The 27,775-nt window shown below is 46.5% G+C and overlaps 1 protein-coding gene across 1 annotated transcript in view; it reads right to left on the bottom strand.

The window, feature by feature from the left end:
* Positions 1 to 27,775, bottom strand: part of LOC141229560 (vomeronasal type-2 receptor 26-like) — a 111,840-nt gene that overhangs the window by 67,239 nt on the left and 16,826 nt on the right. The window contains exon 2 of the mRNA XM_073667497.1: positions 135 to 258. Within this exon, the coding sequence (XP_073523598.1) occupies positions 135 to 258 (124 nt within the window). The remainder of the gene's footprint in view (positions 1 to 134; positions 259 to 27,775) is intronic.

Genomic DNA, 27,775 nt, shown 5'->3' with positions numbered 1-27,775 from the left:
ACTTGAACATAATCATGTTGCATAAAAAGAATTTCTGAGAAATAAATGATAAAACAATATTTGACATATATTATATTATTTAATATAATTTCAAACATCCATTTCTCCATTTATTCTTACTAGAATTTCTGTACCTGTTGCATTTGACATTTCCCCTTCAGAGCAAACAACGCAGTCATAGCAGCAGGCTTGATGTCCTGTCTTAGGAGCTTTTCTAAATCCAGGAGAACATCTCTCATTACATCGGGATTGTGGGATCTAAAAGATATGTAGATGAAAAAATATACTGTTCCATCAAGTTCAACCTGTGATTTTACAGCTGATGCCATTACTTGACATGTGGGAATATGTCGTCTGGATAGATGAGACCAAAGTAGAATTTTTTGAGGTAAAATGCTATGTGTGGTGGAAAAATAACACTGGACACCACCGTGAAGACATCATCCCTGACGTCACACATGGTGGTGGCAGCATCATGCTGCGGGGAGTCTTTTCCTCAGCAGGCAAGACTCGAAGATTGCTTTCAATCCAATCTAACTTAACGAGAATGAGTGTGCAAAGAAGAAGTGGCAAAAATATTATCTTTAGATGTAAAAAGTAGTGATGAGCGAGCACTAAAATGCTTGAATTGAGCAAATTGGAATGCTTGAGTGCTCGGTCCGAGTGACGAGCCCAATGTAAGTCAATGGGAAACTTGAGCATTTTTCCTGCGGCTCCCCCCCGGAGGTCTTTAGGGAGCCTAGAATTTGCCAAAATTGACGGGAGCAGTGCTGAAATGACATGGTAACAGCATGGGAAAGACCCCTGGAAGCATCTCTGACTCCCAGATCCTTGCTGTGAACAATGTTGTCAGAGTATTACACCACTTTTACGGACTCACAATAAAACATACAAAAACGAAGCCAAAATGGATTTTGCTGGGAAATATGTTAAGGAACATTCTTTCTAGGGTAATGACTTGAATATAAGGCAAAATAAAAAAACAAAAACAAAAATTCTCCTACAAACCTTGGGCTATGTTAACACATAGCGTTTGTGAAGCATTTTTGCACTTTTGCATTGCTTTCAACAGTGTAAAAAACATTTACCAGTAAATGTCATTTTAACATTTTACAACCTTATCTGGCCATGTGGTGTGTGACACATCATTAGACACATGCACACAGTGCTGTAAAGACATAGTAACAGCATGGGGAAGACCTCTGGAAGCATCTCTGACTCCCAGGTCACTCCCTAAAAGTGTGCCCATCATAAGTGATCCTTGGTGCATGCGAAGATGCATCCCGCCATGCACCTCTCATTGCAGGCTTGCAAAAATCACCTTGCACATCCTTGTCCCAGTGCAGCATTCAGTTGTCCCTACCCCATTCCTTGAAATGTAAGCGCTACTATGCAGCCAGCCACCCACCAACCCACAGGCTGCAAAACTATACTGCCAAATTTTTGACAGCTGCTTGCACTTGAAATTTGGATTTTTAGGCTCGTGGAGGCAGAAGCTGTCCACAACTTTTCTTGCTGAGTTGTATTTCACCACAGCCATATTCTTTAACTTGGTGAAAGAACATGGGAAACCATATCTACCAAGCTGTCATTTCTCCCAGGAAGTCCTCTAAAGCTGCTTTCACTTGAAATGTGGCCTTTTAGGCTCATGGAGGCGGAAGCTTTTCATAACCACATGCCTGCGGCGGCCGGTTGTCTATACTCGGACCCCAGCCACCACTGTTTCTCCCGGTATCATCTGCACCTTCCACAGGCACGGGTCTCACAACTAGTGTTGAGCCACCCCCGTAGTGTTCGAGTTCGGTTCGGTTCGTCGAACACCGTGTGTTCGCCGAACTGTTCGTCGAACTGTTCATCGAACACCTTCGAACACCGTTAAAACCAATGGCAGGCAAACAAAAACACATAGAAACACATAGAAAACACCTTCAAAGGTGTCCAAAAGCTGACAAGCTGCTCAGAAGTCACAACTAACACATGGAAAAGTGACAAGTACATATAGTCATGCGAAAAGAAAAGAGGTGGAGGAGTAAAAGGAGGGGGAGACACAGATATAGGCATGTCATGCCCTTCTAAAATCCAAAAAGTGAGAAGCCGACACGTTCAGTCCGCTCCTGCCCGTGCCACCTCCGTGTCGCCGGGTTTGTGCCAGAGCCGCGGTGAACCCTGACGGCCAGCCTCCCTCTCCCAACACTGATGCCTGTCCGCTGGTGGGTCGAGCGAGCCCCCCTGTGGTGGAGGCAGCTCTAAGCTTTTTAATTTAAATTGTCTCTCTAATTTGAATGAATACACTTTAAATCCATTTACAAGGATCTATTGGAGGGCAAGTCTCATGCCAGCTGCCGCGTAATTCCAGCTCCAGTAGCGTCCACTAAAGCTGCTGCAGTTAAAAAGCTTTTATAAGGATCGAGCTCGGCTGTCCACCGCAAGGCATCCTAGTGCCAGTCCCAGCCCCTATGCCTTGGGGTGCCTCCTGATGCTCTTCACTGAGTATCCCGTGGTCCCGAAGCATTTCCTTTGAAAAAATTAAGTGTCCAAACTACAGGTGGTGTAGCTTGCTTAACAGCCGGGATAATCCGCTGACTATCAGACACTGCTACTAGGCACAAAGTATTTCCTGGGCTAGATGCAGTTAAAAATTTGTAATTAGATACTCTCGTTGGATGCTGAGAAAGCATTCCATAGAGTCTCCTGGCACGCCATATATGATTCTCTTAAAAAGCTTGGGGTAGGGGTCTAGGGGACCCTTTTATAGCCAAAATCACGGCCCTGTATCACAATACGTCACCTAGGCTGAAGATAAATGGAACTGTAGCACCCTGAGGGCTCGGTTGCTACAGAGGTATTGCACCTCACCCAGAGGTGTGATATCTCACTCTCAGGTAAGGATGGAGTGTGGATCAGGACCCGACACCTGCATGCATTACACCACATTGCCGTGGGGCAGGGCGACCAATATGCCTCTGAGATGGACACGACAGTCCCTGTCCCTGGCTGGAGTTGGGGGGAGGGAACACTGAGGAAGGGGAACCCTGTAGTGCAGGAGCAGGGAGGAAGCAGTTCCTGGGTGCATTGAGAAGGGAGTATAAAAGGTGGGCACCATCTTAGTTCAGTGCAGAGAAGTCTGAGCAGAAGTGGCCACGAGCAGGGGCTCTGCATGAGCTCTGCTCCGGAGGCGGGCCTAGTAACAGAGGCCCAGGCCTGGAAGAGGGAGAAGGAAGGAAGAGGAGCGGAGAAGGCTCCAGGAACGAGGAATGAAGGGATCCCAGGGGTGCGGACGGGCGAGTCGCCACCGCACGCCCGAATCCACCTGCGTGGAGGGGTCAGGCCAAAGGGGGAGACCGGTCCCCGAAACTAGTGGAGGCAGGAAACAACCCTCAGCTAGAAACCGGAGGCTGTGACATTTTATGTGGGGCAGCCCCTCGCTACACCCGCTAGGAAGGCACCACATAGGGTCAGGGAAACTGGCGCCAAGTTTACCAAGAGGAGGCCCGAGGCAGTCGGACAGAAGGGTTGGTAAGAAAGGCCAGACAAAGGACACACAAAGGGGGTCCTGTGAAGCGCTCCAAAGTTATCTGGGAGTTGTCTGAGCCCCTCATCTGGTGAGCACAGTACGACGTGGGCAGCCGTTACCTGCAGATGTGGTCTGGATAATAAGAACTGTGAGTAAAGGCCCTGGACTGCATCACTGACTCCGTGTCGTTACTGCTGCTGCCCTGCACCATCACCCCCATCCTCCGCATACACTGCCCTGAGGCTATACTCCTCCCGTGGGGAGTTATGCTACGCTCTGCTGCACCCACAACACCAGCCTCAGCGGTCTGCCCTGCAGCGGCGGTTCACTCTGACCGCAATCCACGGGTGGCGTAGTCGGACATTTAAACATCAAAACCACATAAATAGTTCCGCCACTGGTTTGACTGCCCTGAGCCACGGAACCGTGTCGCCGCCACGAAGACTACAACCACCAGCATCCACCAAAAAGGGTCCGGCTCCGGGTGTCCCAAGGCCCAGGGGTGCATCAGAACATTTTCATCACCTTTCACAATCACCAATGGGACAAGGCAGGGATGTCCTCTGTCCCCTCTCTTATACATCCTAGTGACGGAGCACCTGCTCTCATCAATTCGCCATAACCCCAATATTAGGTGGATTGAGGTGGGAGGCACCGAGTACAAGTGCTCTCTATTTGCTGATGATGTCCTAGTATATATCACTCAATCACATATATCCATCCATGCTGTTATGGCTGAAATAGATCACTTTGTTACATGGTCAAATTTTAAAATCAATGCAGCGAAGTCTGAGGCCCTCGACGTCTGCCTCCCAAAATCCATATTGGCTTCCATCCAGTCCAACTTTCCCTTTGCTTGGCCCTCACAGGGTATCAAATACTTAGGAATTCCTATTCATAGAGACCTCTCCCATCTATGTTATCTTAATTTTGGGCCCTTTATTGAACAACTCCATACAGACCACGGTTGGCAAGTTAGAACTGTAAGATTCACTACGTGAACCACTGGTGTTTTGTGGAAAAGCACATGTACACTGTGTTCCAAATTATTATGCAAAAAGTGTTTAGGAGTGATAAGGGAAGAATTTGTTTGTTTGTCAGTTAAACTCATTGTTGGTGATGTGTGTCAGGGCTCTTTATATCACTGTAAGCAATTGCAGACACCTGTGCTAATTAGTTTGGCAGGTGTGTCCAATGAAAGGCAAGACTACTTAAGAAGGCTGTCTCACATTATTAAGAAGCCTACATTTTCTGCCAAAATGGGAAAGAAAAAGGATGTGTCGGCTGCTGAGAAGCAACAAATTGTGGAGTGTTTAGGTCAAGGCATGACTACAATCAACATTGTGCGATGATCAGGATGAAGTGTCTTGGCAATCAAGAAGTATGTAGATGATTCACAGTACACACGTGTGCCTGCTGATAAGGGCAAATTGAGGACTCTTTCCTACAGGCAATTACGTCAGGTTAAAAGAGCAGCGGCAAAAAAGCCTTGTCATAGCAGCAGACAAGTTTTTGAAGCTGCTGGTGCCTCCAACGTCCCCCGAACAACAAGATGCAGGGTCCTTCAGAGGTTTGCAGCTGTGCATACGCCATCCTGTCGACCTCCTCTATCCACTTCACACAAGCAGAAACGGCTCCAGTGGGCCAAACATTACATGAAGACTGATTTCAAAACTGTTTTGTTCACGGATGAGTGCCGTGCAGCGCTCGATGGTCCAGATGGATGGAGTGGAGGATGGCTGGTTGATGGACACCCCACGCAAACACGGCTACAGCGCCAACAAGGAGGAGGTGGAGTAATGTTTTGGGCTGGAATCATGGGGAGAGAGATTGTCGGCCCCTTTAGGATCCCTGAAGGCGCTAAAGATGAGCTCCATAATGTATGTGGATTTTCTCAAACAGCACTTCCTGCCATGGTTCAAAAAGAAGAACCGTGTATTTCACAGCAAGACCATTTTTTTGCATGATAATGCACCATCTCATGCTGCACATAAAACATCTGCATCTCTGGCTGATATGGGCATAAAAGGGGACAAACTTATGGTGTGACCCCCCATGCTCCCCTGACCTCTACCCCATTCAGAACCTCTGGAGCATCATCAAAAGGAGTGTCTATGATGGCGGGAGGCAGTTCACATCTAAGCAACAGCTCTGGGAGGGTATTCTGTCCTCATGCAAAACAATTGAAGCTTAAACCATTCAAAACCTGACAAATTCAATGGACGAGAGAGTTCAGAAGCTCCTTTCGAACAAGGGGTCCTATGTGAAATTGTAACATCACCTAGAATAAAGTTTTGAGTTGAAAACTGTTTGATTTCAGTTTCTAATAACCTGCTAATGCTTATAATTTCAAAAATGACCATTTTTTTGGTCTTTATTAAAATGAAAAGGTTGATCGAAAAGTTTGGGGGATCTAAGAGTGTGGCAACCCAGTAGTCATGATTACTTCGAATTCTGACAATATGAGGGTCATATTGCAGGTAGTGCAGCAAGAAGGCACTTATGTGTCTTGCGCATCTCGGGGCCCCAAAATTATTTTCCGGGCTAGATGCAGCTAAAAATTATTATTAATTTTAAATCTGGTGGAGCTTAGTATAGATGGCCTAATAGGATCAGTGCTGCACACTGCTACAAAGCCCAAATTATTTTCCAGTCAAGATTAGTGTTGAGCCACCCCCGTAGTGTTCGAGTTCGGTTCGGTTCGTCGAACACCCGTGTGTTCGCCGAACTGTTCGTCGAACACCTTCGAACACCGTTAAAACCAATGGCAGGCAAACAAAAACACATAGAAACACATAGAAAACACCTTCAAAGGTGTCCAAAAGCTGACAAACTGCTCAGAAGACACAACTAACACATGGAAAAGTGACAAGTACATATAGTCATGCGAAAAGAAAAGAGGTGGAGGAGTAAAAGGAGGGGGAGACACAGATATAGGCATGTCATGCCCTTCTAAAATCCAAAAAGTGAGAAGCCGACACGTTCAGTCCGCTCCTGCCCGTGCCACCTCCGTGTCGCCGGGTTTGTGCCAGAGCCGCGGTGAACCCTGACGGCCAGCCCCCCTCTCCCAATACTGGTGCCTGTCCGCTGGTGGGTCGAGCGAGCCCCCCTGTGGTGGAGGCAGCTCTAAGCTTTTTAATTTAAATTGTCCCTCTAATTTGAATGAATACACTTTAAATCCATTTACAAGGATCTATTGGAGGGCAAGTCTCATGCCAGCAGCCGCGTAATTCCAGCTCCAGTAGCGTCCACTAAAGCTGCTGCAGTTAAAAAGCTTTTATAAGGATCGAGCTCGGCTGTCCACCGCAAGGCATCCTAGTGCCAGTCCCAGCCCCTATGCCTTGGGGTGCCTCCTGATGCTCTTCACTAAGTATCCCGTGGTCCCGAAGCATTTCCTTTGAAAAAATTAAGTGTCCAAACTACAGGTGGTGTAGCTTGCTTAACAGCCGGGATAATCCGCTGACTATCAGACACTGCTACTAGGCACAAAGTATTTCCTGGGCTAGATGCAGTTAAAAATTTGTAAGTAGATACTCTCGTTGGATGCTGAGAAAGCATTCCATAGAGTCTCCTGGCACGCCATATATGATTCTCTTAAAAAGCTTGGGGTAGGGGTCTAGGGGACCCTTTTATAGCCAAAATCACGGCCCTGTATCACAATACGTCACCTAGGCTGAAGATAAATGGAACTGTAGCACCGAGGGCTCGGTTGCTACAGACGTATTGCACCTCACCCAGAGGTGTGATATCTCACTCTCAGATAAGGATGGAGTGTGGATCAGGACCCGACACCTGCATGCATTACACCACATTGCCGTGGGGCAGGGCGACCAATATGCCCCTGAGATGGGCACGACAGTCCCTGTCCCTGGCTGGAGTGGGGGGAGGGAACACTGAGGAAGGGGAACCCTGCAGTGCAGGAGCAGGGAGGAAGCAGTTCCTGGGTGCATTGAGAAGGGAGTATAAAAGGTGGGCACCATCTTAGTTCAGTGCAGAGAAGTCTGAGCAGAAGTGGCAGGGAGCAGGGGCCCTGCATGAGCTCTGCTCCGGAGGCGGGCCTAGTAACAGAGGCCCAGGCCTGCAAGAGGGAGAAGGAAGGAAGAGGAGCGGAGAAGGCTCCAGGAACGAGGAATGAAGGGATCCCAGGGGTGCGGACGGGCGAGTCGCCACCGCACGCCCGAATCCACCTGCGTGGAGGGGTCAGGCCAAAGGGGGAGACCGGTGTCCGAAACTAGTGGAGGCGGGAAATGACCCTCAACTAGAAACCGGAGGCTCTGACATTTTATGTGGCGCAGCCCCTTGCTCCACCCGCTAGGAAGGCACCACATAGGGTCAGGGAAACTGGCGCCAAGTTTACCAAGAGGAGGCCCGAGGCAGCCGGACAGAAGTGTTGGTAAGAAAGGCCAGACAAAGGACACACAAAGGGGGTCCTGTGAAGCGCTCCAAAGTTATCTGGGAGTTGTCTGAGCCCCTCACCTGGTGAGCACAGTACGACGTGGGCAGCCGTTACCTGCAGACGTGGTCTGGATAATAAGAACTGTGAGTAAAGGCCCTGAACTGCATCACTGACTCCGTGTCGTTACTGCTGCTGCCCTGCACCATCACCCCCATCCTCCGCATACACTGCCCTGAGGCTATACTCCTCCCGTGGGGAGTTATGCTACGCTCTGCTGCACCCACAACACCAGCCTTAGCGGTCTGCCCTGTAGCGGCGGTTCACTCTGACCGCAATCCACGGGTGGCGTAGTCGGACATTTAAACATCAAAACCACATAAATAGTTCCGCCACTGGTTTGACCGCCCTGAGCCACGGAACCGGATCGCCGCCACGAAGACTACAACAACCAGCATCCACCAAAAAGTGTCCGGCTCCGGGTGTCCCAAGGCCCAGGGGGTGCATCAGAACATTTTCATCACCTTTCACAATCACCAATGGGACAAGGCAGGGATGTCCTCTGTCCCCTCTCTTATACATCCTAGTGACGGAGCACCTGCTCTCATCAATTCGCCATAACCCCAATATTAGGTGGATTGAGGTGGGAGGCACCGAGTACAAGTGCTCTCTATTTGCTGATGATGTCCTAGTATATATGACTCAATCACATATATCCATCCCTGCTGTTATGGCTGAAATAGATCACTTTGTTACATGGTAAAATTTTAAAATCAATGCAGCGAAGTCTGAGGCTCTCGATGTCTCCCTCCCTAAATCCATATAGGATTCCATCCAGTCCAACTTTCCCTTTGCCTGGCCCTCACAGGGTATCAAATACTTAGGAATTCCTATTCATAGAGACCTCTCCCATCTATGTTATCTTAATTTTGGGCCCTTTATTGAACAATTCCATACAGACCACGGTTGGCAAGTTAGAACTGTAAGATTCACTACGTGAGCCACTGGTGTTTTGTGGAAAAGCACATGTACACCGCGTTCCAAATTATTATGCAAAAAGTGTTTAGGAGTGATAAGGGAAGAATTTGTTTGTTTGTCAGTTAAACTCATTGATGGTGATGTGTGTCAGGGCTCTTTATATCACTGTAAGCAATTGCAGACACCTGTGCTAATTAGTTTGGCAGGTGTGTCCAATGAAAGGCAAGACTACTTAAGAAGGCTCTCTCACATTATTAAGCAGCCTACATTTTCTGCCAAAATGGGAAAGAAAAAGGATGTGTCGGCTGCTGAGAAGCAACAAATTGTGGAGTGTTTAGGTCAAGGCATGACTACAATCAACATTGTGCGATGATCAGGATGAAGTGTCTTGGCAATCAAGATGTATGTAGCTGATTCACAGTACACACGTGTGCGTGCTGATAAGGGCAAATTGAGGACTCTTTCCTACAGGCAATTACGTCAGGTTGAAACAGCAGCGGCAAAAAAGCCTTGTCATAGCAGCAGACAAGTTTTTGAAGCTGCTTGTGCCTCCAACGTCCCCCGAACAACAAGATGCAGGGTCCTTCAGAGGTTTGCAGCTGTGCATATGCCATCCTGTCGACCTCCTCTATCCACTTCACACAAGCAGAAACGGCTCCAGTGGGCCAAACATTACAGGAAGACTGATTTCAAAACTGTTTTGTTCACGGATGAGTGCCGTGCAGTGCTCGATGGTCCAGATGAATGGAGTGGAGGATGGCTGGTTGATGGACACCCCACGCAAACACGGCTACAGCGCCAACAAGGAGGAGGTGGAGTAATGTTTTGGGCTGGAATCATGGGGAGAGAGATTGTCGGCCCCTTTAGGATCCCTGAAGGCGCTAAAGATGAACTCCATAATGTATGTGGATTTTCTCAAACAGCACTTCCTGCCATGGTTCAAGAAGAAGAACCGTGTATTTCACAGCAAGATCATTTTTCTGCATGATAATGCACCATCTCATGCTGCACATAAAACATCTGCATCTCTGGCTGATATGGGCATAAAAGGGGACAAACTTATGGTGTGAAGCCCATGCTCCCCTGACCTGTACCCCATTCAGAACCTTTGGAGCATCATTAAAAGGAGTGTCTATGATGGCGGGAGGCAGTTCACATCTAAGCAACAGCTCTGGGAGGGTATTCTGTCCTCATGCAAAACAATTGAAGCAGAAACCATCCAAAACCTGACAAATTCAATGGACGAGAGAGTTCAGAAGCTCCTTTCGAACAAGGGGTCCTATGTGAAAATGTAACATCACCTAGAATAAAGTTTTGAGTTGAAAACTGTTTAATTTCAGTTTCTAACAACCTGCTAATGCTTATAATTTCAAAAATGACCATTTTTTTGGTCTTTATTAAAATGAAAAGGTTGATTGAAAAGTTTGGGGGATCTAAGAGTGTGGCAACCCAGTAGTCATGATTACTTCGAATTCTGACAATATGAGGGTCATGCTGCAGGTAGTGCAGCAAGAAGGCACTTATGTGTCTTGCGCATCTCGGAGCCCCAAAATTATTTTCCGGGCTAGATGCAGCTAAAAATTATTTTTAATTTTAAATCTGGTGAAGCTTATTATAGATGGCCTAATAGGATCAGTGCTGCACACTGCTACAAAGCCCAAATTATTTTCCAGTCAAGATACAGATAAACATGATTAGTAATTTGAAAGCTTGAAACGGTTGGTAGGGTGATTTTAACCAATCATCAAGCTTTTACTCTCCCCAGGATGACACAGGGGTAGAAAAGTCGTTTCGGATCCATGATTTGTTCATCTTTATGAACGTGAGTCTGTCTACATTATCAGTGGAGAGCCGCGTGCGCTTATCTGTCAGCACACCACCAGCAGCGCTGAACACACGTTCAGACAGAACGCTGGCTGCGGGGCATGACAAGATCTCCAAGGCGTAAGTGGCTAGCTCCGGCCATTTATCCAGATTGGAAGCCCAAAAAGAGCAAGGGTCCAGTGACACAGTCGTGGCTTCAATGTTTACTTGGAGATACTCCTGTACCATCGTCTCTAGGCGTTGACTATGTGTCAGACTTCTTGTCTCCTGTGGCCTTGCAAAGGATGGGCTAAAAAAGTGGTGAAATGATTCCGCAAAATTGATGTTACCAGCAGATACTGTGGTTCTGTTACGGTTTGAGTGCTGAACACTTGACGGTCCCACGGTTGGCAAGTTGGAACTGTGAGATTCACTACGTGCACCACTGGTATTTTGTGGAAAAGCACATGTAAGATTCTGCAACAGTCTCTGCTGATACTCCTGCATGCGTGCATCCCTTTCTATGGCAGGAATAATTTCTGCAAATTTACTTTTGTACCGGGGATCTAACAGTGTGGCAACCCAGTAGTCAGGATTATTTCTAATTCTCACAATTCGAGGGTCATGTTGCAGGTAGTGCAGCAAGAAGGCACTCATGTGTGTTGCGCATCCAGGAGCACCAAGTCCCTGTTGTGTTGGTGGCGAGGTAACAATCATGCTTCCTTCCTCTGTCCTCTCCCCCCAACCTCGCACAACAGAAATGTGATCAAGGTCTCCCTCATCTGATGAGTCTTCCATCAGTTCGTCCTCCACTTCTTCCTGGGCTCCTGCACCTTCCTCACTAGTTTGGCTGCTACCATGCGCCCTGGTAAAACCATCTCCCCCACCCTCACATGCCTGCCGCCTTGGTGCTGCCGACCGTCTGGACCTTGCAGATGTTAGCCCTTCCGCATACAACTCCTCCTCCTCTACTTCCTCCACCTCCTCTTGTGCCACCACCTGACTCGGAATTCTGTTTAACATGTGCTCCAGCATGTAAATCACCGGAATAGTCATGCTGATAATGGCATCGTCAGCACTAAACATCTTCGTCGCCATTTCAAAACTGTGCAGAAGGGTGCATAGGTTCCTGATCTGAGACCACTCCTCCAGCGTGATTTGCCCCACCTCTGAATCTCGTTGGCCCAGGCTATACGTCAGAACGTATTGCACCAGGGCTTGTCGGTGCTGCCACAGTCGCTGCAACATGTGCAGAGTTGAATTCCACCGGGTAGGCACATCGCATTTTAGCCGGTGAAGTGGCAGGCCCAACGACTTCTGTAGAGATGTAAGTCGCTGAGCTGCGGGATGCGAACGGCGGAAGTGAGCACACAGCGACCGTGCCCTCTGCAGAAGGCCATCTAGTCTGGGATAGTGGGCTAAAAATTGCTGGACAACCAGGTTCAACACGTGAGCCATACAAGGCACGTGTGTGACATTGCCCCGGCGAAGGGCCGCACCCAGGTTTGCAGCATTGTCGCTCACGGCCTTCCCTGGTTTCAGGTCCAGTGGAGACAACCATTCATGAAATTGGTTCTCCAGAGCTGACCACAACTCCTCAGCTGTGTGACTCACATTTCCCAGACATTTCAATGTAAAAACCGCCTGATGACGTTGAGTCCTACTGCCAGCATAGTAAGGAGGTGTGCAGGATCCCTTCTGCGCAGTTAGAAAGCTTGTGGCATGACCAGACAGGCTTTGGGTGCAGGTGGAAGACCGAGAGGAGGTTGAGGAGGCAGAAGCAGTGGAGGAACTTTGACATAAAGAGGATTGACGCACAACTCGTGGGGACGGCAAGACTTGGACAGCAGCCCCTTGTCCTGCTGTCACCATAGTTACCCAGTGCCCAGTCAGCGACATGTAACGCCCCTGTCCATGCCTACTCGTCCAAGTGTCTGTGGTGAAATGCACCCTGTCACACACAGAGTTTCTCAAAGAAGCGGTGATGTTGTGTGCGACATGCTGGTGGAGCGCAGGCACACCTTTCTTTGAGAAGTAGTGCCGACTGGGCATCTGGTACTGGGGCACTGCGACGGACATAAGGTCTCGAAAATCCTCTGTGTCCACCAGGCGGAAAGGCAGCATTTCTGTAGCCAAGAGCTTGCAGATGGTGAAATTCAACCTCTTAGCTTTCTCATGGCTAGGAGGAAATGATCTTTTACTTGTCCACATCTGAGGGACCGAGGGCTGGCTATTGTGCTTAGACGGGGTTGATAAGGGTGTCCCCGGCAAACTGCCGGTCTGTGAGGAAGATGCAGGCGGACATGTTAGGTTGCCTTGATCCAAAGGTGGTGCTATCGATGTCGGACAGCGCTCAACACCAGCTGGTGTTACCACCTCCAAAGAAAATGATGACCTGCCAAACACGCTGGCTGTTGCGGGTAAAGAGGTGGCAGGTGTGCGCCCCAAAACAGGTGTGACTGCTGTCCCCCCAGTCACAGAGGATGAAGAGGCCGCGGATGCACAAGATATGGCAGACGGTGATTGGCCCGGCCGGCTAGGCCGCATTGTAGCACACTGAGCTTCCCACTGCAACTTATGCTTCATGTCCATGTGCCGGTTCATGCATGAAGTACTCAAACTATGTATTTTTTGGCCTCTACTTAGCTTTTGCTGACAAATGTTACAGATAACACGAGTTGGGTCATCTTTATCGATCTGAAAAAATGCCCAGGCTATGCAAGGCTTAGCACCCATGCGACCTGAAGAGCCACCACGACTTGTGGTGAGAGGCAGAGTTGTGTTTGAGGATGCAGTTGTTGACGTGCTTCCAGTACTACGTCTCTGTCCAGGAAGGCGCAACCTGACCTCGTTGTCACTAGCATCTTCCTCCACCTCCTCTGCTGACCTCATCTCTTGGCTGACTGTGGGTTGACAGTAAGTGGGATCTCCGACCTCATCATCATCACCCTGTGCGTTATCACACCCGTCGTCCTCAGAGCCAACCTGTTCCTGCCCTGACAAAAAACTAAAGTTGTCGCTCCAATCAGGTATTTGAGTCTTATCATCGTCTTCCTCATTGTCTCCACCAACAGGAGTTACAGTTTGGGAATGAGGGTCTACATTATGGTCAGAACCTTCTGCGTCTGGTCCTGGATCCGACTCATAAAGATTCTGGGCATCAGTGCAGATCATTTCCTCGTCTGGATTCACAGAAGCGCTGGAGTCAACCTCTGATTCCCAGGCTATAGTATGAGTAAACAGCTCTGCAGACTCAACCATCTGTTCTACCTCATACTCAGACGGGCAGCTGGAGATTTGGGAGCTGTGAGGAAGCAAGTGCGATTTGGGTGACACCTTTGAGGACTGGAGTATTTGTGATGTTGAAGTTGATGTGGAGGAGAGCCCACTTAAAGGAGCACTTGATATCCGTTGAAGCACCTGCTGTTTTTGTGCCTCATCTGGAATTTGTAGCGATTGGCGTGGCCGTAAGAAAGGGATCTTATCACATTGTCCGCTAAAAGAAGTAGACATTTTAGTTTGGCTGGAAGATGGTCTTTCTTCTGCACCTACCCCACGGACACAACCTTTTTTCCCCTTCCAAACACGCCTATTCCCCTTTCCACCAGCAGCAGGCCTTTTTCCACTCATTTTGGTGGTTAACTAATTCACAACTCTGGAGTTGTTTGCACAAAAAAACAATGGATGGTAACCGAGCAGAGCTGAGTGGCCAAACTGTGGTATTAGGCCAAAACTATTGGCTGGGCTAGATGCAGAAAAAAATTATTTTTAATTTGCAACCTGATGGAGGTCAGTATAGATGGACTAATAGAACAAGTCCCACACGCTGCTAGAAGCCCAAATATTTTTTCAGAGATAAATGAAGAAAAAAATTATTTTTAATTTGCAACCTGATGGAGGTCAGTATAGATGGACTAATAGACCAAGTCCCACACACTGCTAGAAGCCCAAATATTTTTTCAGAGCTAGATGCAGAAAAAAATTATTTTTAATTTGCAACCTGATGGAGGTCAGTATAGATGGACTAATAGAACAAGTCCCACACGCTGCTAGAAGCCCAAATATTTTTTCAGAGATAAATGAAGAAAAAAATTATTTTTAATTTGCAACCTGATGGAGGTCAGTATAGATGGACTAATAGACCAAGTCCCACACACTGCTAGAAGCCCAAATATTTTTTCAGAGCTAGATGCAGAAAAAAATTATTTTTAATTTGCAATCTGATGGAGGTCAGTATAGATGAACTAATAGACCAAGTCCCACACACTGCTAGAAGCCCAAATATTTTTTCAGAGCTAGATGCAGAAAAAAATTATTTTTAATTTGCAACCTGATGGAGGTCAGTATAGATGGACTAATAGACCAAGTCCCACACACCGCTAGAAGCCCAAATATTTTTTCAGAGCTAGATGCAGAAAAAAATTATATTCAGTTTGCAACCTGATGGAGGTCAGTATAGATGGACTAATAGAATGATGCTATGCCCAAAAGATTTTACTTCACTAGGTGCAGTAAAAAAATTGGTATTCTATACACAGGTGGTATATCTTGCAACACAGATAGGCTACTCCACTGACTAACACACTCTGCAATAGGCCAAAAAGGATTAGCTTTGCTAGATTCAGCCAAATGCTGTGAAAAAAACTTGCACAGCACTGGCACAGACCTGCCTGGCAAAAACTGATAGGAACTGATGTAACCTAGTCCTGAAAAGGACTCCAATTACAATTAGTCTTTACTCCCACAATCTATCTATTTAAGAGCACAGACCTGCCTGATAAAAGTCGTAGGAAATGCTGTAACCTAGTCCTTAAAAGGACTGCAATCACAACTATTCCCTACTCCCAAGCTATCTGTATATTTGTGCGAAAATTGGCTTGAAATTAACAAGGTATAGCGCACACAGCAACAGCGGTGCCGTCTAACACGCAGCTGCAGCAGTGAGAAAATGGTGGCGACGGGGAAAATGGCTTGGTCTTATAGGGCAAGGACATGTGACATACACTGCCAATCATACATGCCCTTGCTTGTGTGAAAAAAAGCACTTCCCCCCGTGTGTGCGCTGCTGATAGGCTGACAGATTGCACCTCCCCACTGCAAATGCGGGAAAGAGAAAAAAAAATGGAGATCTTCATTGTTCCTGCAGAGATCCATCCCCTGCCCCTCCCCCCGCCCCGCTGTACACTCAAACTGCGTATTAACATTAATTTTCATCATTACTGAGAAAAAATTGAGTTATGATTTTGGTGCACGAACAGTTATCGAACATAACCTCGAACAGCCGAATTTTTCTCAAATTGTTCGTGTTCGCCGACCGGCTCGAACACCGCCCAAAACAGCTCGAATTTGAGATTGGCGAACAGTTCGAGTAGAACAACGCTCCTCTCTAGTCAAGATACAGATAAACATGATTAGTAATTTTAAATCTGGTGGAGCTTATTATAGATGGCCTAATAGGATCAGTGCTGCACACTGCTACAAAGCCCAAATTATTTTCCAGTCAAGATACAGATAAACATGATTAGTAATTTTAAATCTGGTGGAGCTTATTATAGATGGCCTAATAGAATCAGTGCTGCACACTGCTATAAAGCCCAAATTGTTTTCCAGCCAAGATACAGATAAACATGAGTAGTAATTTGAAAGCTTAAAACGGTTCGTAGGGTGATTTTAACCAATCATCAAGCTTTTACTCTCCCCAGGATGACACAGGGGTAGAAAAGTCGTTTCGGATCCATGATTTGTTCATCTTTATGAACGTGAGTCTGTCTACATTATCAGTGGAGAGCCGCGTGCGCTTATGTGTCAGCACACCACCAGCAGCGCTGAACACACGTTCAGACAGAACGCTCGCTGCGGGGCATGACAAGATCTCCAAGGCGTAAGTGGCTAGCTCCGGCCATTTATCCAGATTTGAAGCCCCAAAAGAGCAAGGGTCCAGTGACACAGTCATGGCTTCAATGTTTACTTGGAGATACTCCTGTACCATCGTCTCTAGGCGTTGACTATGTGTCAGACTTCTTGTCTCCTGTGGCCTTGCAAAGGATGGGCTAAAAAAGTGGTGAAATGATTCCGCAAAATTGATGTTACCAGCAGATACTGTGGTTCTGTTACGGTTTGAGTGCTGAACACTTGACGGTCCCACGGTTGGCAAGTTGGAATTGTGAGATTCACTACGTGCACCACTGGTGTTTTGTGGAAAAGCACATGTAAGATTCTGCAACAGTCTCTGCTGATACTCCTGCATGCGTGCATCCCTTTCTATGGCAGGAAAAATTTCTGCAAATTTACTTTTGTACCGGGGATCTAACAATGTGGCAACCCAGTAGTCAGGATTATTTCTAATTCTCACAATTCGAGGGTCATGTTGCAGGTAGTGCAGCAAGAAGGCACTCATGTGTGTTGCGCATCCAGGAGCACCAAGTCCCTGTTGTGTTCGTGGCGAGGTAACAATCATGCTTCCTTCCTCTGTCCTCTCCCCCCAACCTCGCACAACAGAAATGTGATCAAGGTCTCCCTCATCTGATGAGTCTTCCATCAGTTCGTTCTCCACTTCTTCCTGGGCTCCTGCACCTTCCTCACTAGTTTGGCTGCTACCATGCGCCCTGGTAAAACCATCTCCCCCACCCTCACATGCCTGCCGCCTTGGTGCTGCCGACCGTCTGGACCTTGCAGATGTTAGCCCTTCCGCATACAACTCCTCCTCCTCTACTTCCTCCACCTCCTCTTGTGCCACCACCTGACTCCGAATTCTGTTTAACATGTTCTCTAGCATGTAAATCACCGGAATAGTCATGCTGATAATGGCATCGTCAGCACTAAACATCTTCGTCGCCATTTCAAAACTGTGCAGAAGGGTGCATAGGTCCCTGATCTGAGACCACTCCTCCAGCGTGATTTGCCCCACCTCTGGATCTCGTTGGCCCAGGCTATACGTCAGAACGTATTGCACCAGGGCTTGTCGGTGCTGCCACAGTCGCTGCAACATGTGCAGAGTTGAATTCCACCGGGTAGGCACATCGCATTTTAGCCGGTGAAGTGGCAGGCCCAACGACTTCTGTAGAGATGTAAGTCGCTGAGCTGCGGGATGCGAACGGCGGAAGTGAGCACACAGCGACCGTGCCCTTTGCAGAAGGCCATCTAGTCTGGGATAGTGGGCTAAAAATTGCTGGACAACCAGGTTCAACACGTGAGCCATACAAGGCACGTGTGTGACATTGCCCCGGCGAAGGGCCGCACCCAGGTTTGCAGCATTGTCGCACACGGCCTTCCCTGGTTTCAGGTCCAGTGGAGACAACCATTCATGAAATTGGTTCTCCAGAGCTGACCACAACTCCTCAGCTGTGTGACTCACATTTCCCAGACATTTCAAAGTAAAAACCGCCTGATGACGTTGAGCCCTACTGCCAGCATACTAAGGAGGTGTGCAGGATCCCTTCTGCGCAGTTAGAAAGCTTGTGGCATGACCAGACAGGCTTTGGGTGCAGGTGGAAGACCGAGAGGAGGTTGAGGAGGCAGAAGCAGTGGAGGAACTTTAAGATAAAGAGGATTGACGCACAACTCGTGGGGACAGCAAGACTTGGACAGCAGCCCCTTGTCCTGCTGTCACCATAGTTACCCAATGCCCAGTCAGCGACATGTAACGCCCCTGTCCATGCCTACTCGTCCAAGTGTCTGTGGTGAAATGCACCCTGTCACACACAGAGTTTCTCAAAGAAGCGGTGATGTTGTGTGCGACATGCTGGTGGAGCGCAGGCACACCTTTCTTTGAGAAGTAGTGCCGACTGGACATCTGGTACTGGGGCACTGCGACGGACATAAGGTCTCGAAAATCCTGTGTCCACCAGACGGAAAGGCAGCATTTCTGTAGCCAAGAGCTTGCAGATGGTGAAATTCAACCTATTAGCTTTCTCATGGCTAGGAGGAAATCGTCTTTTACTTGTCCACATCTGAGGGACCGAGGGCTGGCTATTGTGCTTAGACGTGGTTGATAAGGGTGTCCCCGGCAAACTGCCGGTCTGTGAGGAAGATGCAGGCGGACATGTTAGGTTGCCTTGATCCAAAGGTGGTGCTATCGATGTCGGACAGCGCTCAACACCAGATGGTTTTACCACCTTCAAAGAAAATGATGACCTGCCAATCACGCTGGCTGTTGCGGGTAAAGAGGTGGCAGGTCTGCGCCCCAAAACAGGTGTGACTGCTGTCCCCCCAGTCACAGAGGATGAAGAGGCCGCGGATGCACAAGATATGGCAGACGGTGGTTGGCCCGGCCGGCTAGGCCGCATTGTAGCACACTGAGCTTCCCACTGCAACTTATGCTTCTTGTCCATGTGCCGGTTCATGCATGAAGTACACAAACTATGTATTTTTTGGCCTCTACTTAGCTTTTGCTGACAAATGTTACAGATAACACGAGTTGGGTCATCTTTATCGATCTGAAAAAATGCCCAGGCTATGCAAGGCTTAGCACCCATGCGACCTGAAGAGCCACCACGACTTGTGGTGAGAGGCAGAGTTGTGTTTGAGGATGCAGTTGTTGACGTGCTTCCAGTACTACGTCTCTGTCCAGGAAGGCGCAACCTGACCTCGTCGTCACTAGCATCTTCCTCCACCTCCTCTGCTGACCTCATCTCTTGGCTGACTGTGGGTTGACAGTAAGTGGGATCTCCAACCTCATCATCATCACCCTGTGCGTTATCACACCCGTCGTCCTCAGAGCTAAGCTGTTCCTGCCCTGACAAAAAACTAAAGTTGTCGCTCCAATCAGGTATTTGAGTCAAATCATCATCTTCCTCATTCTCTCCACCAACAGGAGATACAGTTTGGGAATGAGGGTCTACATTATGGTCAGAACCTTCTGCGTCTGGTCCTGGATCCGACTCATAAAGATTCTGGGCATCAGTGCAGATCATTTCCTCGTCTGGATTCACAGAAACGCTGGAGTCGACCTCTGATTCCCAGGCTATAGTGTGAGTAAACAGCTCTGCAGACTCAACCATCTGTTCTACCTCATACTCAGACGGGCAGCTGGAGATTTGGGAGCTGTGAGTAAGCAAGTGCGATTGGGGTGACATCTTTGAGGACTGGAGTATTTGTGATGTTGAAGTTGATGTGGAGGAGAGCCCACATAAAGGAGCACTTGATATCCGTTGAAGCACCTGCTGTTTTTGTGCCTCATCTGGAATTTGTAGCGATTGGCGTGGCCGTAAGAAAGGGATCTTATCACATTGTCCGCTAAAAGAAGTAGACATTTTAGTTTGGCTGGAAGATGGTCTTTCTTCTGCAGATGTTACTGTTGCTTTAAAACCTACCCCACGGACACAACCTTTTTTCCCCTTCCCAACACGCCTATTCCACTCTCCACCAGCAGCAGGCCTTTTTCCACTCATTTTGGTGGTTAACTAATTCACAACTCTGGAGTTGTTTGCACAAAAAAACAATGGATGGGAACCGAGCAGAGCTGAGTGGCCAAACTGTGGTATTAGGCCAAAACTATTGGCTGGGTTAGATGCAGAAAAAAATTATATTCAATTTGCAACCTGATGGAGGTCAGTATAGATGGACTAATAGAACAAGTCCCACACACAGCTAGAATCCCAAATATTTTTTCAGAGCTAGATGCAGATAAAAATTATTTTGAATTTGCAGCGCGATGGAGGTCAGTATAGATGGACTAATAGAACAAGTCCCACACACCGCTAGAAGGCCAAATATTTTTTCAGAGCTAGATGCAGAAAAAAATTAGATTCAGTTTGCAACCTGATGGAGGTCAGTATAGATGGACTAATAGAACAAGTCCCACACACAGCTAGAAGCCCAAATATTTTTTCAGAGGTAGATGCAGAAAAAAAATATATTCAGTTTGCAACCTGATGGAGGTCAGTATAGATGGACTAATAGAGAAAGTCCCACACACTGCTAGAAGGCCAAATATTTTTTCAGAGCTAGATGCAGAAAAAAATTATATTCAGTTTGCAACCTGATGGACGTCAGTATAGATGGACTAATAGAACAAGTCCCACACACAGCTAGAAGGCCAAATATTTTTTCAGAGCTAGATGCAGAAAAAAAATTATTTTTAATTTGCAACCTGATGGAGGTCAGTGTAGATGGACTAATAGAGAAAGTCCCACACACTGCTAGAAGGCCAAATATTTTTTCAGAGCTAGATGCAGAAAAAAATTATATTCAGTTTGCAACCTGATGGACGTCAGTATAGATGGACTAATAGAACAAGTCCCACACACAGCTAGAAGGCCAAATATTTTTTCAGAGGTAGATGCAGATAAAAATTATTTTTAACTTGCAGCCTGATGGAGGTCAGTATAGATGGACTAATAGAGAAAGTCCCACACACTGCTAGAAGGCCAAATATTTTTTCAGAGCTAGATGCAGATATAAATTATTTTTAATTTGCAACCTGATGGAGGTCAGTATAGATGGACTAATAGAGAAAGTCCCACACACTGCTAGAAGGCCAAATATTTTTTCAGAGCTAGATGCAGATATAAATTATTTTTAATTTGCAACCTGATGGAGGTCAGTATAGATGGACTAATAGAGAAAGTCCCACACACTGCTAGAAGGCCAAATATTTTTTCAGAGCTAGATGCAGAAAAAAATTATATTCAGTTTGCAACCTGATGGAGGTCAGTATAGATGGACTAATAGAACAAGTCCCACACACAGCTAGAAGCTCAATATTTTTTCAGAGGTAGATGCAGAAAAAAAATATATTCAGTTTGCAACCTGATGGAGGTCAGTATAGATGGACTAATAGAGAAAGTCCCACACACTGCTAGAAGGCCAAATATTTTTTCAGAGCTACATGCAGACAAAAAATTATTTTTAATTTGCAACCTGATGGAGGTCAGTATAGATGGACTAATAGAGAAAGTCCCACACACTGCTAGAAGGCCAAATATTTTTTCAGAGCTAGATGCAGATATAAATTATTTTTAATTTGCAACCTGATGGAGGTCAGTATAGATGGACTAATAGAGAAAGTCCCACACACTGCTAGAAGGCCAAATATTTTTTCAGAGCTAGATGTAGAAAAAAATTATATTCAGTTTGCAACCTGATGGAGGTCAGTATAGATGGATTAATCGAACAAGTCCCACACACAGCTAGAAGCCCAATATTTTTTCAGAGGTAGATGCAGAAAAAAAATATATTCAGTTTGCAACCTGATGGAGGTCAGTATAGATGGACTAATAGAGAAAGTCCCACACACTGCTAGAAGGCCAAATATTTTTTCACAGCTAGATGCAGACAAAAAATTATTTTTAATTTGCAACCTGATGGAGGTCAGTATAGATGGACTAATAGAGAATGTCCCACACACTGCTAGAAGGCCAAATATTTTTTCAGAGCTAGATGCAGACAAAAAATTATATTCAATTTGCAACCTGATGGAGGTCAGTATAGATGGACTAATAGAATATTGCTATGCCCAAAAGATTTTACTTCACTAGGTGCAGTAAAAAAATTGGTATTCTATACACAGGTGGTATATCTTGCAACACAGATAGGCTACTCCACTGACTAACACACTCTGCAATAGGCCAAAAAGGATTAGCTTTGCTAGATTCAGCCAAATGCTGTGAAAAAAACTTGCACAGCACTGGCACAGACCTGCCTGGCAAAAACTGATAGGAACTGATGTAACCTAGTCCTGAAAAGGACTGCAATTACAATTAGTCTTTACTCCCACAATCTATCTATTCAAGAGCACCGACCTGCCTGATAAAAGTCGTAGGAAATGCTGTAACCTAGTCCTTAAAAGGACTGCAATCACAACTATTCCCTACTCCCAAACTATCTGTAGATTTGTGCGAAAATTGGCTTGAAATTAACAAGGTATAGCGCACACAGCAACAGCGGTGCCGTTTAACACGCAGCTGCAGCAGTCAGAAAATGGTGGCGACGGGTAAAATAGCTTGGTCTTATAGGGCAAGGACATGTGACATACACTGCCAATGACACATGCCCTTGCTTGTGTGAAAAAAAGCACTTCGCTCCGTGTGTGCGCTGCTGATAGGCTGACAGATTGCACCTCCCCACTGTAAATGCGGGAAAGAGAAAAAAAAATGGAGATCTTCATTATTCCTGCAGAGATCCATCCCCTGCCCCTCCCCCCACCCCGCTGTACACTCAAACTGCGTATTAACATTAATTTTCATCAATACTGAGAAAAAATCCAGTTATGATTTTAGTGCACGAACAGTTATCGAACATAACAACGAACAGCCGAATTTTTCTCAAATCGTTCGTGTTCGCCGAACGGCTCGAACACCGCCCAAAACAGCTCGAATTTGAGATTGGCGAACAGTTCGAGTAGAACAACGCTCATCTCTACTCACAACATTACTCGCGCCCTTCCCAGTGCACTTACTGGGAAGGACCGCCTAACCACAAACACGTGGACAGGTAAATGCGGCCAGGGACGGTACGGAACCAGTCCACAGCTTCTTTTACTGAGAGTTGTATTTCACCACAGCCATATTCTTTAGCTCGGTGAAAGGACTGGCATAGAGGGAAACCGTATCTACTCTGGGTGTCATTTCTCTCAGGAAGTCCTCTAAAGCAGCTTGTTGTAGAAGCAATGGCAGCCCGTCCAACATCAACTTGCATTGCTCGGTGGTGCTTTGACACACACACATCTTTCTTTGTGCATTTAATTTCATGATTACAGAGTTGGGCAATGGCCTGATCAGCAATGCGGTTTGAGAAATAACATGCATAAGCACATCCGATCCACATTTAAAAAAACAGACATAGAGTGTCTCGGCAGGGTTGAACGGATGCACCAGAAAACAGTAGACTCCTCCAGTGGGCCCTGGCTTCTCCTTCAGGAGAGTTCATAGTGCTTAAGTGAGGCCATGATGATGATTGATGCCACCATCTGCTTAGTTTTCTATTACTTGAAATGCAAGCGCAAGTAAGCAGCCAGCCAACCATCCACAGGTTGCAATAGTAAACTGCCAGATTACTGGGCAGCTGCTTGCACTTGAAGTGTTGCCTTTTAGGCTGGTGGAGGCAGAAACTTTTCACAACCTCATGCCTCAGGCCTTCTACAAGCGCGGGTCCCTGAACATTACAGCTGGTACTATTCTGTGGAAATTTGCTTGCCTCCTACCAGCCTGGAATATTTCCAGTAAACTCTGGTACGACACCATGGTATTAGCACTGCCCCCAGTAACAGTAGCAAAGCCATCCCCAATTTCCTTCTACGGAATTTTATTTGGTAGACTGAGTGGCTGCCCAAATACATTAGTTTCTCACAAAGGAGCTGAAGATAGAGTGGCAGTAGGTGCAAGTTTCTCCTGCCTGTTAGATATTAGAGGGTGAACGGCAGCACATTGGATCAGTGGTTAGCACTGAGGCCTTGCAGTGCTGGGATCCTGGGTTCAAATCCCTGCAAGGACAACATCTGCAATTACTTTGTATGTTCTCACCATGTTTGCGTGGGTTTCCACCTCTGTAAAAAAGCAGCCATGGAGTGTCCAGGAACCTTCCCACACACTTTTCTTAGCAAGGACTGCTTCTCGGAAGGGTTGGACGGTCTCACCAGAGAATCCTCTGGTGTGCCCTGGCTTCTACATCAGGAGAGTTTATGATAGCACTAACTTTGCAGCTGCTATGGGGCTCTTGAGCGGGGGAGAAAGGTGAACCCTCAGAATCAAATCCTCTGGCGGGCACAATGTTTTTCAATCTGAAAAAGCTTCTCAGTAGGAGCTGTATTTCACCACAGCCATATTTTTTTAGCTCGTTGAAAGGACTGGCATAGAGGGAAACCGTATCTACTTTGGCTGGCATTTCTCCGTCACCAGGTTTCGCCCATTGTCACACGTGACCATGCCTGGCTGTATGTTCAGCGGTGAGAGCCACAGATCAAGCTGCTGTGTTACAGCTTTCAACAACTCTGCAGCGCTGGGCGGTTTGTCAATGAAGCCTTAAGCAGGTTATCTTCAGCACAGCCTGTTGCCGCTTGGCCAAAGCAGTGCTGCAGTGCTTTCAGCTTCTGACTGATGTGGTCATTTCAGAGATGGAGGAGGAGGTGCAGAAGCTGAACTATGTGATTACATTGAGGTTTCATTGGCGACTCTGTTTTTATACTAAAGAAAGATCCTACTGTTTTGTTTTGTTTTTTACGTTAGTTTTTATGGCAAATGCATTCACCGGAAATGTAATTTTAACATTTTACAACATTATCTGGCAATGTGGTGTCTGACACATCATCAGACTCATCCTGTTTCATTGATGATGGGGGGAATCTGAAAGACACATAGAGGAGGGCCACAGTAACGAGTACGACATGTTCCCATTAGAAAGGAGAGGGTCTGCTATACATTTATAGGGTATGCAGTGAGTCCAACAGCTGACCAAATTTAGCAAAAACCTTACAAACAATTTAAAGAGACATAGAGCAGGGCCACAATAATGACAAATTCCAATTAGAAAGGAGAGTGTATCCCATAGCGTTGGCCTATGCAGTGAATGCAAGGGTTGCCAAAAATTTGGTGGCACTTCAATGCCCCTTGAAAGACACATGGAGGTCAGAGGTCCTCCTGAAAACAATGTTCCCATAATTAGAAAGTGGGTCTCCCATAGTGTTGGCCTATGCAGTAAATGCAAGGAGGGCCTCATAAAAAGATGTTCCCATTAGAAAGGAGTCGGCCTAATATACTTGTAATGCCCATACACTAAGGGTATGGGCTGGCAAACAATTACCCCTGGGGGATATACATGAACATACCATATAAAAAAAATTTACGGGCATCACAAACACCATTTAAAAAATTATGTGGGTGTTGCATCACGGACCACGGTCACCCTGGTGATATGGTGGTGGAGGATGAGGAGAAGGAGGAGGAAAAGAGCAAATAGCCAAAATCAGGAAGCGTATACCGATGTGTGGGTGTGAAAAGGTGCATGGGAATACACCTCCCAAAAAAAACCACTGGATTTGAGTTTATGTTAAGCTGCTATCATTCGGTGGTGTTGAGAATTCTGGCCCAATCCAGCCCTTGTTCATTTTTATAAGAGTCAGCCTGTCAACATTTTCAGTTGACAGGAGGATGCACTTATCAGTTATAATTAGAGATGAGCGTTGTTCGACTCGAACTGTTCGCCAATCTCAAATTCGAGCTGTTTTGGGCGGTGTTCGAGCTGTTCGGCGAACACGAACGATTTGAGAAAAACTCGGCTGTTCGAGGTTATGTTCGATAACTGTTCGTGCACCAAAATCATAACTGGATTTTTTCTCAGTAATGATGAAAATTAATGTTAATACGCAGTTTGAGTGTACAGCGGGGCGGGGGGAGGGGCAGGGGATGGATCTCTGCAGGAATAATGAAGATCTCCATTTTTTTTTCTCTTTCCCGCATTTACAGTGGGGAGGTGCAATCTGTCAACCTATCAGCAGTGCACACACGGAGCGAAGTGCTTTTTTTCACACAAGCAAGGGCATGTGTCATTGGCAGTGTATGTCACATGTCCTTGCCCTATAAGACCCAGCCATTTTCCCCGTCGCCACCATTTTCTCACTGCTGCAGCTGCGTGTTAGACGGCACCGCTGTTGCTGTGTGCGCTATACCTTGTTAATTTCAAGCCAATTTTCGCACAAATCTACAGATAGCTTGGGAGTAGGGAATAGTTGTGATTGCAGTCCTTTTAAGGACTAGGTTAGAGCATTTCCTACGACTTTTATCAGGCTGGTCTGTGCTCTTAAATAGATAGGTTGTGGGAGTAAAGACTAATTGTAATTGCAGTCCTTTTCAGGACTAAGTTACATCAGTTCCTATCAGTTTTTGCCAGGCAGGTCTGTGCCAGTGCTGTGCAAGTTTTTTTCACAGCATTTGGCTGAATCTAGCAAAGCTAATCTTTTTTGGCCTATTGCAGAGTGTGTTAGTCAGTGGAGTAGCCTATCTGTGTTGCAAGATACACCACCTGTGTATAGAATACCAATTTTTTTACTGCACCTAGTGAAGTAAAACCTTTTGGGCATAGCATCATTCTATTAGTCCATCTATATTGACCTCCATCAGGTTGCAAACTGAATATAATTTTTTTCTGCATCTACCTCTGAAAAAATATTTGGGCTTCTAGCAGTGTGAGGGACTTGTTTTATTAGTCCATCTATACTGACCTCCATCAGGTTTCAAATTCAATATAATTTTTATCTGCATCTAGCTCTGAAAAAATATTTGGCCTTCTAGCAGTGTGTGGGACTTTCTCTATTAGTCCATCTATACTGACCTCCATCAGGTTGCAAATTAAAAATATTTTTTTGTCTACATCTAGCTCTGAAAAAATATTTGGGCTTCTAGCTGTGTGTGGGACTAGTTCTATTAGTCCATCTATACTGACCTCCATCAGGTTGCAAATTGAATATAATTTTTTTCTGCATCTAACCCAGCCAATAGTTTTGGCCTAATACCACAGTTTGGCCACTCACCTCTGCTCAGTTCCCATCCATTGTTTTTTTGTGCAAACAACTCCAGAGTTGTGAATTAGTTAACCACCAAAATGAGTGGAAAAAGGCCTGCTGCTGGTGGAACGGGGAAAAGGCGTGTTGGGAAGGGGAAAAAAGGTTGTGTCTGTGGTGTAGGTGATAAAGCAAGACTAACATCAGAAGAAGAAAGACGATCTTCCAGCCACACTAAAATGTCTACTTCTTTTTGCAGACAATGTGATAATATCCCTTTCTTACGGCCACGCCAATCGCTGAAATTTCCAGATCAGGCACAAAAACAGCAGGTGCTTCAACGGATATCAAGTGTTCCTTTAAGTGGGCTCTCCTCCACATCAACTTCAACATCACAAATACTCCAGTCCTCAAAGGTGTCACCCCAATCGCACTTGCTTCCTCACAGCTCCCAAATCTCCAGCTGCCCATCTGAGTATGAGGTAGAACAGATGGTTGAGTCTGCAGAGCTGTTTGCTCATATTATAGCCTGGGAATCAGAGGTCGGCTGCAGCACTTCTGTGAATCCAGACGAGGAAATGATCTGCACTGATGCCCAGAATCTTTATGAGTCGGATCTAGGACCAGACGCTGAAGGTTCTGACCATAATGTAGA

The sequence above is a fragment of the Phyllobates terribilis genome, unplaced genomic scaffold (assembly GCF_046119375.1).
Source record: "Phyllobates terribilis strain yellow unplaced genomic scaffold, ASM4611937v1 Scaffold_1__5_contigs__length_1240528914, whole genome shotgun sequence".
Lineage (NCBI taxonomy): Eukaryota > Metazoa > Chordata > Amphibia > Anura > Dendrobatidae > Phyllobates > Phyllobates terribilis.
Note: the sequence above shows the minus strand (reverse complement) of the source record. Positions and strands in the feature narration are given on the sequence as shown.